This window comes from Gekko japonicus, unplaced genomic scaffold (genome assembly GCF_001447785.1).
Source record: "Gekko japonicus isolate JY-2015 unplaced genomic scaffold, Gekko_japonicus_V1.1 scaffold87, whole genome shotgun sequence".
In the NCBI taxonomy this organism is placed as follows: Eukaryota; Metazoa; Chordata; class Lepidosauria; order Squamata; family Gekkonidae; genus Gekko; species Gekko japonicus.
The window spans coordinates 204,697-222,189 of record NW_015164184.1 but is presented as its reverse complement, the minus strand read 5'-3'; the positions used below and the strand labels follow the sequence as shown (position 1 = coordinate 222,189).

Below are 17,493 nucleotides of genomic sequence, written 5' to 3'. Positions count from 1 at the left end.
AGAAAGGTCTTTCCCATCAATTGCTGTTGAAGTTTGACCGCAGATGCCTGGGCTTAAACCTGGGATTTCTTGCATGCAAGCGTATGGCTTTGAAGGGGGACTGCACTGGACATCTTTTCAGTCATAGGCCTAAGTCAAGCCTACTCTCTCTCTTCATCTACTATGACATATACATACTAAACAAAATAGTTTTCTTCAGAACTGTTTTTGGTCGTATGCAGATTTTGGTAGTTATCAACTCAGATTTGTTTGACTGGGTGACATTGTTGTTTCACTACAACTGAGTAGGCAGACACAAAGGGGAAAGGGTGGAAGCTATGGCTGTAGTACTGTATCTGCAGTCATAAACAATACTACTGGATTTACGCTGCTCTGATTCCAAAGGGACAGCTGTGCTCGTCATTCCTTTTTCTTGCCCTTGTAATTAGGATTAGGTTTAGAGAGATGGAGCACATCTGCCGGAACTTTTGATCAGATGTGAAGACCCACCTTTTGACCAATGAGTCTTTTCTTCGTTACCTCCAGTATCAGCCACTTGTCTGGTCACCTGTCAGAGTTTAAGATCTGACCCTAGGCAACCAAGAATGAAGTCTGACAGATGACAAATATTGTTACGTCTGGAGTTGGATATACAAGATGGTCCCCATTTTTCCCCAAGGAGCACCCTGCTTTATCAAAATTAAGCCTAAATACATGTAACTGGAATACTAGATAGAAGGTATTCTGAATGTTTAGTTGGTGTATATATACACTTATACCAACTGTGAATTTTATATGCTTAAACCCTGTAATATATTCATATCAGTTCTTTTTCTAAAAGAACCTCATTAAAAACTTTCCCTTTACCCCTTTCCCTTTACCCCCTCCAATATTGCCTCTACACAGACTGGAAGTTTAAGGACACAGTTTCTTAATTGTACATTGCCTTCTTTACTGTGTTCTCTTTATGTCCTTCAATAATAAATGTACTATAAAAACACACCACACGTTTGTCTGTCAACATGTAATGCCCTGGGTTTATTTTGTGAGAGTTCTGTCACAATTTTCCAGGTGGGATTAAAAACCTTAAGGATAATGTACGCCATTGAAGTGGGCATTCTGGCTTCGGTACTGACAAAGCACTAGTAGTAGAGTCTTAAGTACCATTCTCTTCACAGAAGAGAGGGCAAATATTTCCAAAGGAAGGCACCCGACAGTTGTGGTTCTGGCCTTGCAGCCTTCTGGAGAATCTTAAAAGGAAAAAAAAAAGCTGGCTGTTTTCAGAAATTGGAATGATGATACACGTACAGCAATTACTGCATTCTTCTCCCTTATAGCCTTTTCTTCTCTTAAGAACAAGTAAAGAATGAAGTCTTTAACAATTATACAATAAAAAAATATAATTTGTGATCAAAAGAAGGGCAAGACAACATAAAAACTCCAGTTATAAGGACTCCATTTGCATACTTGATTTTGACACCTTTTTTTTTGGTGCGCAAGGAAATGGGACAACAGAGGGGGCTGTATGAAGAGCAGCAACATAACTTTAGTGCTTTAAGTACCAGAAACTGCACACATGTTCGTGAGCAAGTCAGTTGGTAGAATCCATGAGACTTCATTTTTAGCTTGTTACTTGCCTTATGATATTAGAACAGGAAGATCCCATTGAATAGTACATTCCCCGTTTTTAAACTGATGCCTTTTTAAAAAATTCTGTATGTATGTCACCATTTTTCACATGATACACAGAAAACTCAAGGACCCAGAGGGGGAACCAAGTTATGTTAATACCATTTACAAAATACCAAGGAGTCCACAGCTACCTAACACATTTACTACAGCACAGGAACCAATGAAGGTACAGTGTACAAAAAACTGTAAACACGGCACAATAAATAGATAAAACAGCAGGTTCCGCACCATGCACATGATGTGATGACACTTCATCTCTATACAATCTCACTTCTCACACTCTTACTTTGTTGCAGTTCTCCCTCCCGCCCCTCCCCAGCCCCAAGTGCAAAGCATCACAAATGAACAGTTCTGTATTCAAGTAACATATATACAAGGGTATTACAAATATGGAGTACTGTACAGATAATTGCTGTATTCTTAATTTACAGATGTTGATTCTTTCCTATTAACAATAAGAAAAGAAAAACCAAAGCATGGGAGATGTGCATTACTGTCAAGTCCCCACAGCTGCCATGGAAACGCAATACGCTGCATTCCACCATCCCTTGCATTCAAATTGCTACTGATGCATAGCACCTAGACAAGTTCCCAAAGGCTGCAGTTCCATCACTATGGAAACTACGTCACCTCCATTGCTACTGTATTGTCTGCTATATTGTTCAGTGCTGGCTTTTCTGTTTCATGGTTTTCCCTGCAGAGGAGAAAAAACAACAGCACATCAGTAAATATCCAAGTGGGGTGGGGCAAAGAAATCAATCTTTCAACAGCCCCCTTTTCAAAGACATGATTAAAAGCAAGCTTTTATCTTCAGAACCTTCAATATGACACTGACCTAATAATCTATACTGTTTTGATAATAATAATAGGAGTTGGATTTATACCCCACACTTCACTTGGAGTCTCAGAACAGCTTACAATCTCCTTTCCCTCCCCACAACAGACACCCTGTGAGGTAGATAGGGCTGAGAGAACTCTGAGAGAATTGCTCGAGTGAACAGCCCTGAGAGAACTTGGGACTGAACCAAGGTCACCCAGCTGGCTGCAGATGGAGAACTAGGGAATCAAACCCGGTTCTCCAGATTAGAGTCCACTGCTCTTAGCCACACCAAACATTTTACACATGTTAAAGGAAAGAATTCAAGGTACAGTATTTTGAGAATGCATTTAAGACAGACACACTTCACACAGCAAGCTACATTGCTGGATTTTAAAACCAGTTTGAGATGTGGCAGGGAGTTCTATTTTAAAAAGATTTTTTTAAAAACCAAAGTCCTACAGTGGGTACACTTATGATTAACTGTCTATCAGAAATAACTCTGACCCAGGAAGGTTTATTTTCAGGTATCTGCAACTCATCCAAACCCAACAACTTCAGTGTCATTTATTAATTTCAAGGAAAAGCTACATTTAATGGTTTTAAGACTTTACAACCAGAACCAAACAGATCGGTGCGATCCTTCAACTGAGTCTCCATAATGAATTTTGTAATTTTGCTAAAAATGGCAGATCAAATTTTAGTTACGATGTCAAATCTGGAGTGGTGCTATTTTTTTAATTAACAGAATCAGTAGTCAGGGGGAGGTTTAAAACATATTCCATGGAATGAATTCCACGTTGCCACAGTGGCAGAAGAAACAGATCCCAGCACCAGCTTGAGCTCAAAAACAAAGGCCTTACCTTGGTACTGTATCCACAGAGGAAGAAGCTGGAACCTTGGGCACCTGACAGTTTGCTGCTGCAGCCAGCTTTAAGGCAGATGATGGAACAGCACTTAGAGTCCTAGGTATGTGTCGTGCATTGAGCGTAGTAATAGAGTTTGCAGTGGCAACTGATGAGGATACAGTTAATCTAATGTTGTTCCCAATCAGAACCTGAGTTGTTGCAGAATTGGCAGCAGTTACTGGGTGACTCAGTGCACTGTGGGAACTTGAAGTCTGAGTTATATTTGAAGGCTGTAACAAGGTTGAACCTGCTGTTGATGACGAGCTTGTATGCACAAGTGCTGTCGGCGTAGTAGTACTGAGGTGTAAGCCCTTGTATACTCCTGTGGAATAAGAGGCACAATTAGGCGCAATTCCAAAACACACCCATGGCCAACAGAAAAAGCAAAGCTTTTGTTGTTTTTTCTTATCCTTACTGCTTCTTACCTGAGGCTTGAAGGATGCCATTCACCCCAATTCCAAGCACCACATCATCCTTCATTTTGAATCCCATGAGCTGTTCTGATGTAACCAATGCTGAAGCAGCAAACTGAGCACTAACAGAATCCAATGTCTTGGAAATAAAACCCTTAAAGAAAGAAAAAAGCAGCAAATAAAATAATTTTTATTTAACACATCAAAAAATAAAGCACAGGCTATTTTACCTATTAACTATGGCTTGGATTCCACAAAGGATTTCTGCAGGGGAAGGGCTGTGTATGATGTACACTAATTCCCCCCCTCCCACTGCAGCCCTCCAATTGCCACTCCATGCTGTGTCCTAGAAATCCCCTGGAAACAGCATTTCAAGAATTGCCAGTGGATCCAAGCCTGAATTTCTACATTAGCTTTCAACCAATGTTACCTAATGCCGTTTACATGATATGGCTAAAATTCCATTTCGCAAAAATTATGTTAAGCTAAAATGTCAGACAGAAAGCTGCAGTGTAGGAACACGCACATGTACACAGGTCAAAACCAACCAGTTTCATTAACAGAGTGTCTAGTCTACTGTCTAAGGGTGTGCATAGAAAGATCACTCTGCTGCAAAAAGATAGCAAAAGGAATGCCACTAAACTTCAGGTTAGAGAAATCCATAATTTAAAGCGGGCCATATTAGATTCCCTGCTCTAAGCCTTTAAAACAAAAGTTTAGTAGATAGAACTGGGCAAGCATTACAAATGCATTTAACATAAGTGCTGATATTTTGATAATCCATAACTGTTGACCTTTTGGCAACTGGAATATCAATACTGTACAAAAACTGCCAAAAATAGACACTTGTTAGCTTAGAAACTATGCCATCTCAAGATATCTGGCAACATTTATTTATTTATTTATTCAATTTATACTCTGCCCTCCCCCCCAAGGCAGGCTCAGGACAGCTTACATAAAATTCATATAAATACAATTAAAACAATTACAAATAACATCATCATAAAATAACACAACGCTTCATTTAAAATAGTCCTAATGTGCTGGAACGTGGTCTAATAAAGTGAGAGAGCAAATATTTCAAATTAGCAGTATTACTTAGATGGTGATACAGTTCTGGTGGTATTTTCACCAGCTCGATTTGTTCGACTTATTTGTGCGGCGGGCACAGGCTGTAGGTGGTAAAGCCAGGGCACAGGGACACTCCTTGGTGTTTGATGCGGCTCCTTAAGTCAAAAGCCTGGTGGAAGAGCTCCATCTTGCAGGCCCTGCGGAACTGTAAAAGGTCCTGCAGGGCCCTGATCTCTTCCGGGAGCTCATTCCACTAGTACGGAGCCGCCACCAAGAAGGCCCTGGCCCTGGTTGTAGCCAGCCTGGCATCCTCGGGGCCCAGGAGGGCCAATCAATTTTGGGACCCTGAACGCAGTGCTCTCTGGGGAACATGTGGGGAAAGGCGGTCCGGTAGGTATGCCGGACCCTGACCATAAAGGGCTTTAAAGGTTAAAACCAGCACCTTGAAACAAATCCGGTATGCTATTGACAGCCAGTGCAATGCTTTCAGCACAGGCTGGATGTGCTCCCACACAGGGAGATGCATCAACAGCCTGGCCACAGCATTTTGCACTAGCTGCAGCATCGGGATTTAGGAAAAGGGCAGCCCCATGTAGAGAGCAATACAGTAGTCCAATCTCGAGGTGATCATTGCATGGATCACTGTTACCAAGTCATTGCGTTCCAGGAAGTGAACCAACTGCCCAAAATCAGCCAAAGATGATAAAAGGCTGACTTGGCAGTGGCTGCTACCTGGGCCTCCATCCATCACATGCATTATTTTAAAGGTTTAAATCTGGGTTTTAGATGGTGAAAAGTGGCATTAGAAAAGCACCAAACAGATCATACCAAATATTTCTTACAATGGCCAGCCAAACACTTAACATACTTTCACAAACAAGGAACTGAGGAAAAAGATCACTCCTGTTGCTGCCATCCGACAACAACTGGTGCACAGCAGCGCATACGTCTTGTGGACACGGATGTTTCTTTTAACCATCTATCAGATAGAACAAAGTTTGAGTCCAGTGGCACTTTTAAGACCAACAAAGTTTTATTGAAAGTATAAGCTTTTGTGTGCAAGCACACTTCGTCATTTCGTAGTATCTGACGAAGTGTGCTTGCATACGAAAACTTATACTTTCAATAAAACTTTGTTGGTCTTAAAGGTGCCACTGGACTCTGTTCTGCTTCAGACCAACACGGCTACCCACCTGAATCCATCCATCAAACAGCCACTGAGACATCTATCGTCCATGAATTTAACTAGTCCCTTCCAACATGTACATGCAACCTCAGTTAATGACATTCTCTAGCATCCTTTTGAACATGTAAATCCAAGTTTTTAAACACTGACAGTTTTGCTTCTGTTAGGAGGGAGCGGAGGCAATTCCTAGTATACTCACCTATAGCGTCCCTTTTAAACACTTTAAAGTATGGCTAAGATGCAGATTCGAGCGAAAGCCACTTCCCTTTTGGTTAGTTGCAAGGTTCTATGGCAACAGTTGAGAATTAAGAGATGAACCCTGGTGGGAAAAATGAGGGATAAATCATAATACAGACAACTCCCTCACCTGTGAAGCGTTCGCAGAAGAATTACTATTTGCTTGCTGTTGTTGAATTTGTGCAAGCTGCTGTTTCTGCATTAGTGCCAGTTGCTGTTGATGTTGCTGGTATTGTTCGGCTGTAAATGCTGAACAAAATATAAAATAAGAGAATACTGTATCAAAATACATAAGCCTCATATGCACATCCCCTTATGCCTAAAAGGGCACTCTTAATATGTGTGGGCCTGGAGCAGAGGGTGTATTCAGCGCCTTTACACTAAATGGGAGAAATTAGCTGCTGTTGCAAAATAGAAAGCATGCTTGCCTGCTATGTAGGATTAAAAATTCAAAAAGTGTGACTTGCTGTTCCAGAACAGACAATTGCCACTTTATAATCACCTTATTAAGACAACTCCCCTATCAAACTACACATTTAATCATATGGAATACATCCCCTGTTCCCATTGTAGGTAGCACTTGCATCCAACCCCATCAAGGGAAACTCTAATAAAAGTTGTTATTCCTTTAAATAGATTTTTAGAAGTACAGTCTCTTTTTCAAATATGATGATGTTTTAACTACTCAGTTTCCCTCCATTAACCCACCTGGGGGGGGAAAATCCAGTCAATAAGAACGAAGTTGGTTATACTCATTTACAGAGGAATGAAGATAGAGTGTATTATACTACTTATTTGTCTATGGAGAGCTCAGTTCTAAAAATAGAAAATAGAGAGGTTTCATTACAGTTTTTATTTCAGTGCATTTTATTGAAAAACTTGCTAGTACCATCTTTTAAAGGTGGATAGCAGCTGAAGAATTAAATAAACTATAAATCTCATTTAGACATACACTGTCAGTTTTCCAGATTAAGATTATTAATTCCAGATGTTGATGTAATAAAGTGTACAGTGTCAGGTTTTTGGACATCAGGTTCCAGCATCATCATTTTAGGAAGTTCAAAACATTGTAACTCAAGAATACTGTGTACACAACCTAGTCTAGCTTTTCATCCCACACTCCAGTCCACAGAAGACTACTTATCATATAACTGCCAACTTTCCAAAAACAAAGTAGCCATATATATATATATAAAGCCTTGCTGAATGTTAATGCACATAAATAAGGGATTTTTTTTGCAAGACGGAGAGATGTGTTAGCTGAAGGCTAATTTTTTGCAACACAAGAAATTTAATTTTTTGACCAACAATTATGATAACTATGTATCAGAACTTCATTTACAGAACTGTTGCGTCTATGCAACAATCACAAAGTCTGGTTGTCTTGTACCTTACAAGACAGCAGGCTGCTTATGCTTTTGAGATCCCCCCTACCCAGATTTATTCAAGTACAGTAGCATTTGGACTCCCAAGTCTTGGCAGATTTCAACACAAGATTTGCCTAGATACTCATCATGCATTAGCTTCAGTGTCACCATTTCTAATAAATGAACTTATTCTGAATATCAATTTAAAGCTAAGAATGAGTTTTGCTGCTAGCCATTCTATTAAAATCTATGTCACTGATCCCCAACATGGTCTACCGGTGTGATTTCTGGCATGCACCCCCCCCCCAAATATTTTCCCCAACTATTTCCTCCACCTCACAGGAGCAGAAGGAGAAGATACCACTTTTGGGTCTGCAGGGAGTGCCCATTTGGAAGCAGCTGGCCCTATCATGGGAGGATCATAGGCTTGGGACTTCCCATCCTTTTCCAATTGCCAAACCATGGAAGCCATCTTGCAGTAGCACCCGCTGCCCTCTTTCAAGAATTCAAAACGGCCCACAGGCTCAACAAGGTTTGAAACCCTTAATCTATGTTACAGAAAGACACTATGACATAGTTATATAGACAGAATGACACATATTGTTGACTACCATTTCAGTTCCACAGGTAACTAGTCCTAAAGGGGACATTGACATAGGAAATTGGTTGTACTAAATAGTCAGATTACTATATTGAATTCTTAACCTCTATTCAATGCAAAGAAGCCACCAAGCTAACTTTAAATGCTTAGAGCAGTGTCAGCAGCACATCAGTGAAATAAAAAATTACTTCTCTATATAAGCATCAATGCAGATACTGGACCACGTGGCATGAGGGTAAAGCAGCCTGTCCAACTGTGAGTCAACCAAACACTGCATGAGACATGGTTGCTGGCTTACTACATGCTGAACCTAGTTCATACTAACTTCGCCACTAACTAGCATACATGGAAAAATTCAGTGCATGAACTGGTCCTGAAGGAAAATTTATATGGGCTGGAATCCAAAAAATACTACTTTAGACATGCCTAACTTCTTCATTGTACCCAATGAGACTGATACAAGATAGATGTCTATTGTTTGAAAGAAACATGTCAAGCTGCCTCTTCAGTTTCAAAAGTGATCCTGGCATGTATAACTACTGTTTCTCCAAACACAAGCCCAAAGCTCCCTTGAACAGAACCATCTAGACAAATGGTTCCTTGAATTCCGGCTCATGGGATACACTTTTAATTTGCATTTCTACCATAAACTTTTTAAACAAGAGCCTTTAACACCTGATCCCACGCAAAAGGCAGGAGTACTTATACATATTTAAAAGGATTAAGACATCTGCAAAAGATTGAACTACCAGCTGTTGTAGTAACTCCTTCCCCATTAACACAACAGTAATTAAAAAGACCTTTTTGAAATTTAATTGCCTATATACAGTTCCCATTGCGTGCCTTGTTGGTATAAGAGAACATACAATGAATTGTACCTGAGAATTATATAGCTTCCAAAACAGAAGCAATTGCTATAAAGAAATTATATAGTGTTTGAAGAGCTGCCAATAGATTATTAGATAAAATTATTATAGACAGGCACTACTACAAAACACATTTTTTAACAGTGCAAAAAAACTTGAGGGGGAAGGATTTTCTGTCTCATTAACCCCTTGAAAAAGCAGATCACACCAGAAGACTGGCCCTGCTGGTGGACCTCCTGATGTCACCTGGGTTTTGGCCACTGTGTGACACAGAGTGTTGGACTGGATGGGCCATTGCCCTGATTCAACATGGCTTCTCTTATGTTCTTAAGACTGAAAAGATTCCATGTAAGTTCTTAAAAAATATTGTATTGTAACTAACTCAGTACCTTCAATATTTAGAACTCTTTGCAAACTATTTGCCCATATGGCCATTAATGTATTAGCTAGTACTTTACTGCCGCTTGTAAGGATTTATGACAACAATGTTCCACTTCCAAAAGTTTAATATGTCCAAGAATTTCAATTACAGTAAATACAAGTGTCCCTTACTAGAAGTCTCAGTGCTGCAGGCTACATGTAGGCTGCACAGATGCCATGTGGGAGTCTGCTACTATTCTCCTGAACTTAAACTGAAGTCTTAGAAATATGGATGTTCACATTCTGCCAATTGCTGAGTAGGGATTAAACAAACTTCTGGGAAATCCTACAAAAAACAGTTCTTTTAAAAAAATGCTGTGTGTAGATTGGTCTATGAAGCACTCTCTAGGGAAGTTAGGCAGCCTTCTTCCTTGAAAGCTTTCATTCAAGTTAGAAGCAGGGAAACAAAATTCCAGTCCAGTTACACCTTAAAGACCAACATGATTTTCCAGGGCATAAACTTTCATTAGTCGCTTTGTCAGAGACAGCAGCACAGTGAATCATCCAGTCCAGAAGGGGTTGCTCTACATATAGGGCTGGACTAGATGATTCACTGGGATGCCCAATAAGCAGCACTTAGAAGGTGTTCAGAGACTTTCTAAATTAAACAGCTTCCCAGACAGGCCACAGTAGCAACCCTAAAACTCCCAAGCCGAATGAGAAGCGACCTCCATAATGCGGCATGCTCAGTTTTGGCCACGGACTCCAAATGCTTTACATACTTTGGAAGTAATTTTCCATATGCAGTTTTTAAGCTGTTTGTCCCCCTCCCTCTTGTAATGCCTCTCGGTTTTGCGCTGACCAATGGGGGAAAGGGCACACAAAAATCAAGGCGCAACAGCACTACCTGCACGGCATGCCTACTTAATTCAAACAATATAATCCAATCACAGACTTTAGGTATTTTGGTTCATCTGGAATTTTAGAGCAGAACTCCCAACATCCCTCATTAGGCAAGCTCTGTTTCAGAATGGCTCAGAAAGGCACACTGAACAGCTGTAAGGATTTCCCCCCAATACTGGATTTAAAGTATTTATAATTTTGATGTATAGATCGCTCCATTCCTGAGCTCTCAGGGCTCTGAGCAATGAACAAGGTAAAGTACATCAAGATAAAAACAATTCCCAACAAGTAGCATTTGTAGTAAAGTAGTACTTAAGATTTTTGAAAGTTAAACACCTAACCTTAAAAGACCAAAAACGTTTATCTGACTCTCTTGATATTACTTCTGCATCCCATCTGCAGGCAGGTAACAATTTCTCTTTGCAGCCAATTCTTTAAAATATCCTGAACATGTGTGCTCTGCCCAAAATCCCACTACTGATTTCAATTAGTGGGTCTCTGTTAAAAATATCACCACTGATCACTTTCAATGCAATAGATTGCTCTTTACCTTGCAATTTCCTTCAGTGGCAATTATTCTCTATGCTTGAGAACATTCCAAGTTACCTCATTAGTCACAGCTATGAGAACATATTACCATAATGCTATGAGTAAGCACTTGGCTTGCAAAAAACCAATCTTTCAACAAGTGGTTAGAACATGCTTGCAAGACAACTGACAGGAAATTTTAGCAGATTAAGACTTGTATCTGTCACACTGGGGGAACAGCACAGAACCTGTTTTATTACAACCATCTTCAAATGTAATGCCTCACAAAGATGGGAAACTCTGAATAGTTTAGAACCATCTACTCACAATCGCTATGGGGGTGCAACGTAGCTCAGTCTCATGATAAACATGCAACATCCACAATTCTTCACACCTTTTCAACTTTCTTATTCAAGTGATACAGACAAAAACTCTACACAGGTTGGTTGGTTGGTTTAGGCGGGATGTGTTTAAAGAGTCGAGTTACTAGCAAATTAATAATACGTAAACCAGGACACTTTCAAAAATAAGTAGTCACTCCATTAATAGCAGATTATTGTATCTTAAATCGTTCAAAAATTTTCCTCCGACCACGGCAACTGTCTGAAGTCAACATTTATACACCCTTTTTGAAAAGGCTTTCAGAATTAGTTTTCTTCCACAGAAATATGTCAAAGCAATTTTAAGTGGCCATTACATTTAACCCAGAGACGCCATTGAGGAGAGAATGTACATAACGTGGCAGCATTTTAAAATAAGTAGGTTATAATTTTTCAAAAACATGACTTAAGGTTAAAGCCCCATTATGAAAATCTTAAGGCCCATAAGCCACGGGGCATGTTTTACAGCAGCCTGTTTTCATTTTACTTTTTATTAGAAAACTTGCCAAGCTTTAGAAAGAATGTACACACTTCCAGCCTGGTATGCATGCTTTTGCTCAACGTTTAAGAATTACAAGGGTGGTGATGGAAAGTGCTGTCAAGCCACAACTGATTTAATGGTGACCCAGTAGAGTTTTTAAGGCAAGAGATGTTCAGAGGTGGTTTGCCATTGCCTGCCTCCGCATCACAACCCTGGACTTCCTTGGTGGTCTCCCATCCAAATACTAGCCAGGGCCAACCCTGTTTAGCTTCCGAGATCAGGCTGGTCCAGGCTATCCAGGTCAGGGTTAAGAACTGTAGGCTTTTGATGGCTCTGGAACACCACCTAGCACAACAGAGGGGTAACATCTATATATCTAATAGCCAAGGGTCCCTCTGCATGCGGATATCTAAATCCGCACATCGGGACCACATGGAGGGTAAACAGATTTCCCTGCACACATTTTGCCCCGGGGCAAACAGCCACGTCCCCCCCCCGCATTTTCCTGGCCGTGGGACCGGAGTCAGAATTAGTTTTCTTCCACAGAAATATGTCAAGGCATTTTTAATATGTCAAGGCCATTACATTTAACCCAGAGACTCCATTGAGGAGAGAATGTACATAATGTGGCAGCATTTTAAAATAAGTAGGTTATCATTTTTCAAAAACATGACTTAAGGTTAAAGCCCCATTATGAAAATCTTAAGGCCCATAAGCCACGGGGCATGTTTTACAGCAGCCTGTTTTCATTTTACTTTTTATTAGAAAACTTGCCAAGCTTTAGAAAGAATGTACACACTTCCAGCCTGGTATGCATGCTTTTGCTCAACTTTTAAGAATTACAACAGTGGTGGTGGAAAGTGCTGTCAAGCCACAACTGATTTAATGGTGACCCAGTAGAGTTTTTAAGGCAAGAGATGTTCAGAGGTGGTTTGCCATTGCCTGCCTCCGCATCACAACCCTGGACTTCCTTGGTGGTCTCCCATCCAAATACTAGCCAGGGCCAACCCTGTTTAGCTTCCGAGATCAGGCTGGTCCAGGCTATCCAGGTCAGGGTTAAGAACTGTAGGCTTTTGATGGCTCTGGAACACCACCTAGCACAACAGAGGGGTAACATCTATATATCTAATAGCCAAGGGTCCCTCTGCATGCGGATATCTAAATCCGCACATCGGGACCACATGGAGGGTAAACAGATTTCCCTGCACACTTGGGGCACTCCCCCAGGTGTGAAGAAAAATCTGAAATGCTGAAAAAAACTATACAGGGGATACTAAAAAGTAAAGGAGCATTCCCTGCATGTGCACAGACAACGCACTTATCACTGGGAACTGTGGCGAAGGCAGGGCTCACCACCGTTGCCGCTGTGAGGGGAGGAGCCTTGGCGGGAGCTGTACAGGGCTCGCTGCCATTGCTGCTGTCGGGGGGAGAGCCTTGGCAGACGCTGCGGCTGGGAGCTGCTCAGGGCTTGCTGCCATTGCCACTGTCAGGGGGGAGCCTTGGTAGGCCACCTGGGAGTCACACAGGGCTTGCCACCATTGCTGCTGTCGGGGGGGGGGGGCCTTGGGGGGGCAGCTGGATAGGGCTTGCCACTGTTGCCACTCTTGGGGGGGAGCCTTGGCAGTCAGGGCGGCATCACCTGCTGGGCTCACCTGTAGCTCCCTCCTCCTCCATGTGGAGCTCCTGCTGCTTCTGCAGGCTGGGAGCTGAGGGGAATACTCCCCCCTCCCATGGCAAGTATTGCGGGTCCTCCTTCCTGTTAACATCAATTTCTTAAGTATTTAATCTTTTTTCTTGGAAAAACTTGAATGCCAGATACAGAATATATTCTGACTTCTTGGCTAAATGTAAAAGCCAATGAACACTTCAGTGAACAGGCACCAGTCTCTTAGTTAGGGGATGGGCACAAATTGGCTGATGAACTAAAGTTCATTACAATTTTTGGCTGGTTCATGAAGTGATGTCTGTGAGCTGAAGAACAGCCACAAACTTCCATGAATTTTGTTGCAGTTCATGGAGGTTCGTGAAAAACAGATGAGCGGTGGGCAGCTCCCCACCGTTCAGCTGTTTGATTTAAATGGCTCCGAAACGTTTAACCCACTTTCTGCTCTCCGTGAAAAGCCGCAGGGAGCAAAAAGGAGGGGTTTTCAAATAGCTGTGTTTGATTTATATAGCTCTGAGCCATTTAAACCAAATAGCTGAGCTCTGCTGTTTGGAAACCCTTGCTTTCTGCTCCCTGTGGCTTTTTGTGGGGAGCAGAAAGCAGGGTTTATGCGGCTTAGAGCCATTTAAACCAAACACCCCTGCTTTCTGCTCACGGTGAAAAGCTGTAGGAAGCAGAAAGCAGGGGTTTAAACTTAAAATGAACCAATTTAAACCAGTTCAGCTCACGAGCCAGCGTATCAGTCAGTTGTTCAGTGATGAACCACAAACAAACCTCAAAAATGTGGTTTGTGCCCATCTGTACTCTTAATAAAAATTCTTTTACTTGAAAACCCTTGTTTTCAAACGGCTCACTTATTATACAACAATAACATCACATGCACTAGGAATACATGAAACTGGCTCTTTACTTAACCACTACACCAAACTTAGAATCTGTGAAGTATTTCTTTTGGGAGTGTCCACTAGTAGATGTTGGATATTGCTTTAAAGCTCCAGCCTATTTATTGCAGTTCATGTATTTCATGTATTGAATACTGGTGTATGTTAGAGAAATATTTGGAGTCTTATGTGATGTTAAGTCATACATGATTTATATTTATTCATCTATTTCCTTCATTTATTGTTAGTTCACTTATTATACAATGCATTAAAATAAAAGTAATGCACTCTAAGTACACGTGGCTAAAGCTAATTCTCAAATCCAAGAAGATTATGATATTTAGTTTGTCTCTTCTTCCTTTCTGCATTATAATTGGGGTGTTGGTGGAAGAAAGGCACATACATTCCTAGAGACAATGGAGAAGCTAAAAGGGAATTTTAGACAAGTAATTAGCAGAAGGAACTAGGAGCACTGACTCAGAGCTTGTTAAAAAGCCCGGCTCTTCTAACAGAGGCAGGAGGCCAGTTACTGGTCCATGGGGTCGCTAAGAGTCGGACTCGACTGTGCGACTGAACAACAACAACACTCATTATACAATGCATTAAAATAAAATTAATGCACTCTAAGTACACTTGGCTAAAGCTAATTCTCAAATCCAAGAAGATTATGATACTTAGTTTGTCTCTTCTTCCTTTCTGCATTATAATTGGGGTGTTGGTGGAAGAAAGGCACATACATTCCTAGAGACAAAGGAGAAGCTAAAAGGGAATTTTAGACAAGTAATTAGCAGAAGGAACTAGGAGCACTGACTCAGAGCTTGTTAAAAAGCCCGGCTCTTCTAACAGAGGCAGGAGGCCAGTTAACTGACAGGGAACACCCTTCTACTCAGGCTGAGATTGAAGTTAGCTGCTGCCTCCAGCAGGGAGGGGGAGCGCACCCCCGCCCTAGGCAGCCCATTCCACTGTGAAACAACTCTGACCGTCAAAACGTTTTCCCTGAGATCCAGCTGGTAACTTCCCGCCCTTAATTTAAACCCATTATTCTGAGTCCTCTCCTCTGCTGCCAACAGGAACAGCTCCCTGCCCTCGTCTAATTAACAGCCCTTCAAATACTTAAAGAAAGCAATCATGTCACCCCTCAACCTCCCCTTCTCCAGACTTCTACAAATGCATACCAGTTTCACCCAGTCATCTAGAAAAGCTGTGATTTGTTATTTACATAGATCAGCCTCAAAAGTCCCCAAGCCCACATGTTCCCTCTCTTCCTGCTTGCTCCTGAAAAATTAAAGACTTATGGTTTTACCCACAAACCATAATTAGACATCAAATTAAGCTTATTTGGAAAGTGGATGTCTTCAGTATCAGTGCTGTGTATGAGAGAAGGAGGGAGAGGAAGTATGTGCAAGCCAAAGGATTTCCAAGGCTCTTCTCCATTATGAAAAGCTGCAACTTGTCACTATACCTGAATGAACCACTTTCTCATTTTAGAACTATAGCTACATAACAAAAAACCCATTCACTTTATCAAATTAGTACAAGGATTATATCTGGTTGTCAAATGGATAAGCATATGATTTGCATCTGTTTCGTGAACACAAAAGGGTCTTAGCTTTGAAAAATATTGCAGGTTCTTTATGATTATGTTGCATTTTATTTCAAAGTACAGAAGCTCAATGCTCCCTCTAAGCTGTGGAGTCTTGTGAGCAAAGCTTCTACTTTGTGAGCCACTGCCATTAAAGTTGTGAGCGAGCGATTTGGCTACTGTATAAATTAGTTTGCTCTGGAGCCCTCCTTCCTGAGCGAAGACAAAAATGTATGAGCCAGAGGCGAAAACCTGTGAGATAGCTTCACACTAACTCAGCTTAGAGGGAACACTGAATTCTACATAATTTCTGTAAAGAAGCAATATTTCCAGCAACTGCTACTGGCTTACCAAGTGCAAAGAACAGGATCCCATGCAGGTTGGATAGGAATTGTTCCCTACCTCTCTTTCCCCCCATCACCTGTACTCACACTATCAAGGCAATCAAACTAGACTAAACTGAAAACAAGGCTAATACAAAGCATAGATAATCCACTGCATTGTCCTCATAATGGGACCACATAACTGCTTCTGAAAATTTTCTACTGATCAACAAATATATTCCAAATCAGTACTCTGTCGAAGCAAGATGGAAGAGAAATTGTAGGGCATTACAAGGCTGAAGGATGAGGCTCAGCCACTGAGCACTGAGGCCTTACTATTCTGGATAAAAAGATATGCAATATGCAGAGATGTATTCTAGGAAATCTGACCCTGAGATTTCCTGAAGTAATAATTTCAGAAGCATAGCCTAATCAGTTAGCTGCAGCAAAAATAAATATCAATCTTGTGGCATCCTCAGGACTAAATCAATTTTATTCTAGACTTTGGCCTTTTGTCCTTGAAAGTTTATGCTAGAATAATATCTATAGTCTTTAAGATGCCATAATACTCCGAGTCCTGATTATTATTCTCACAGGCTCCCTTAACTTTTGGAAGACTTCATAAGAATACAGTTATGAAAATCAAAATAAATCACATTAATGATATTAAGCACAAATGTTAGAAATAACATAATCTAAATGCTGTTTGGATTTTGAAAATCTTTACTCAATAACATAAGGAGTTTACACTTAGATACGTCTAACATTATAGAACATAGGTTAACAATGTTCATATTTTAAATGCACATTATTTCCCTATCCATATCTCCACTAAGATATAATCTTACTGACTGAAGTCTATTTTTATTCCACATTTTATTTCCAAATGTTGTAGCACACAAAAGATAAAAGGCTATTTGAACTCAGCCAAGACAAACACCATACAAGAGGGACCTAAGTAAGCCAACTGCATTTATGCCACCACAAGTTCTAGCCATCTTACAATTTTTTCACTTAATATTTTGAAGTCATATTCTTGTTGAACTGATTGACCTGTAAAGTGGGCTCCAGCAGGGAGCAGACAGTCGAAACTGGACAGCTGCCATGTTAGAATGCACATTTTCACATGCAGGAGATTTCAAACTATTTTAAGCAGAATTTCCTTCTAGATTTACATGAGTTTAAAACTGTTAAATGTATGTAAATGTTGCCATGGAGAAAGTAAATTTGAATTACCATCAACAAATATAAAACT

The 17,493-nt window shown here is 40.7% G+C and overlaps 1 protein-coding gene across 2 annotated transcripts in view; it reads right to left on the bottom strand.

The window, feature by feature from the left end:
• Window positions 1–997: 997 nt before the first annotated feature.
• The window catches only part of EPC1 (enhancer of polycomb homolog 1 (Drosophila)), a 60,535-nt gene continuing 44,039 nt past the window's right edge, over window positions 998–17,493 (bottom strand). For both annotated transcript variants that reach the window (XM_015408128.1, XM_015408127.1), the window contains exons 11-14: window positions 6,434–6,552; window positions 3,822–3,963; window positions 3,352–3,718; window positions 998–2,365 (exon numbers count right to left, since the gene is read on the bottom strand). In XM_015408128.1, the coding sequence (XP_015263614.1) occupies window positions 2,293–2,365; window positions 3,352–3,718; window positions 3,822–3,963; window positions 6,434–6,552 (701 nt within the window). In that variant the 3' untranslated portion in view covers window positions 998–2,292. The remainder of the gene's footprint in view (window positions 2,366–3,351; window positions 3,719–3,821; window positions 3,964–6,433; window positions 6,553–17,493) is intronic.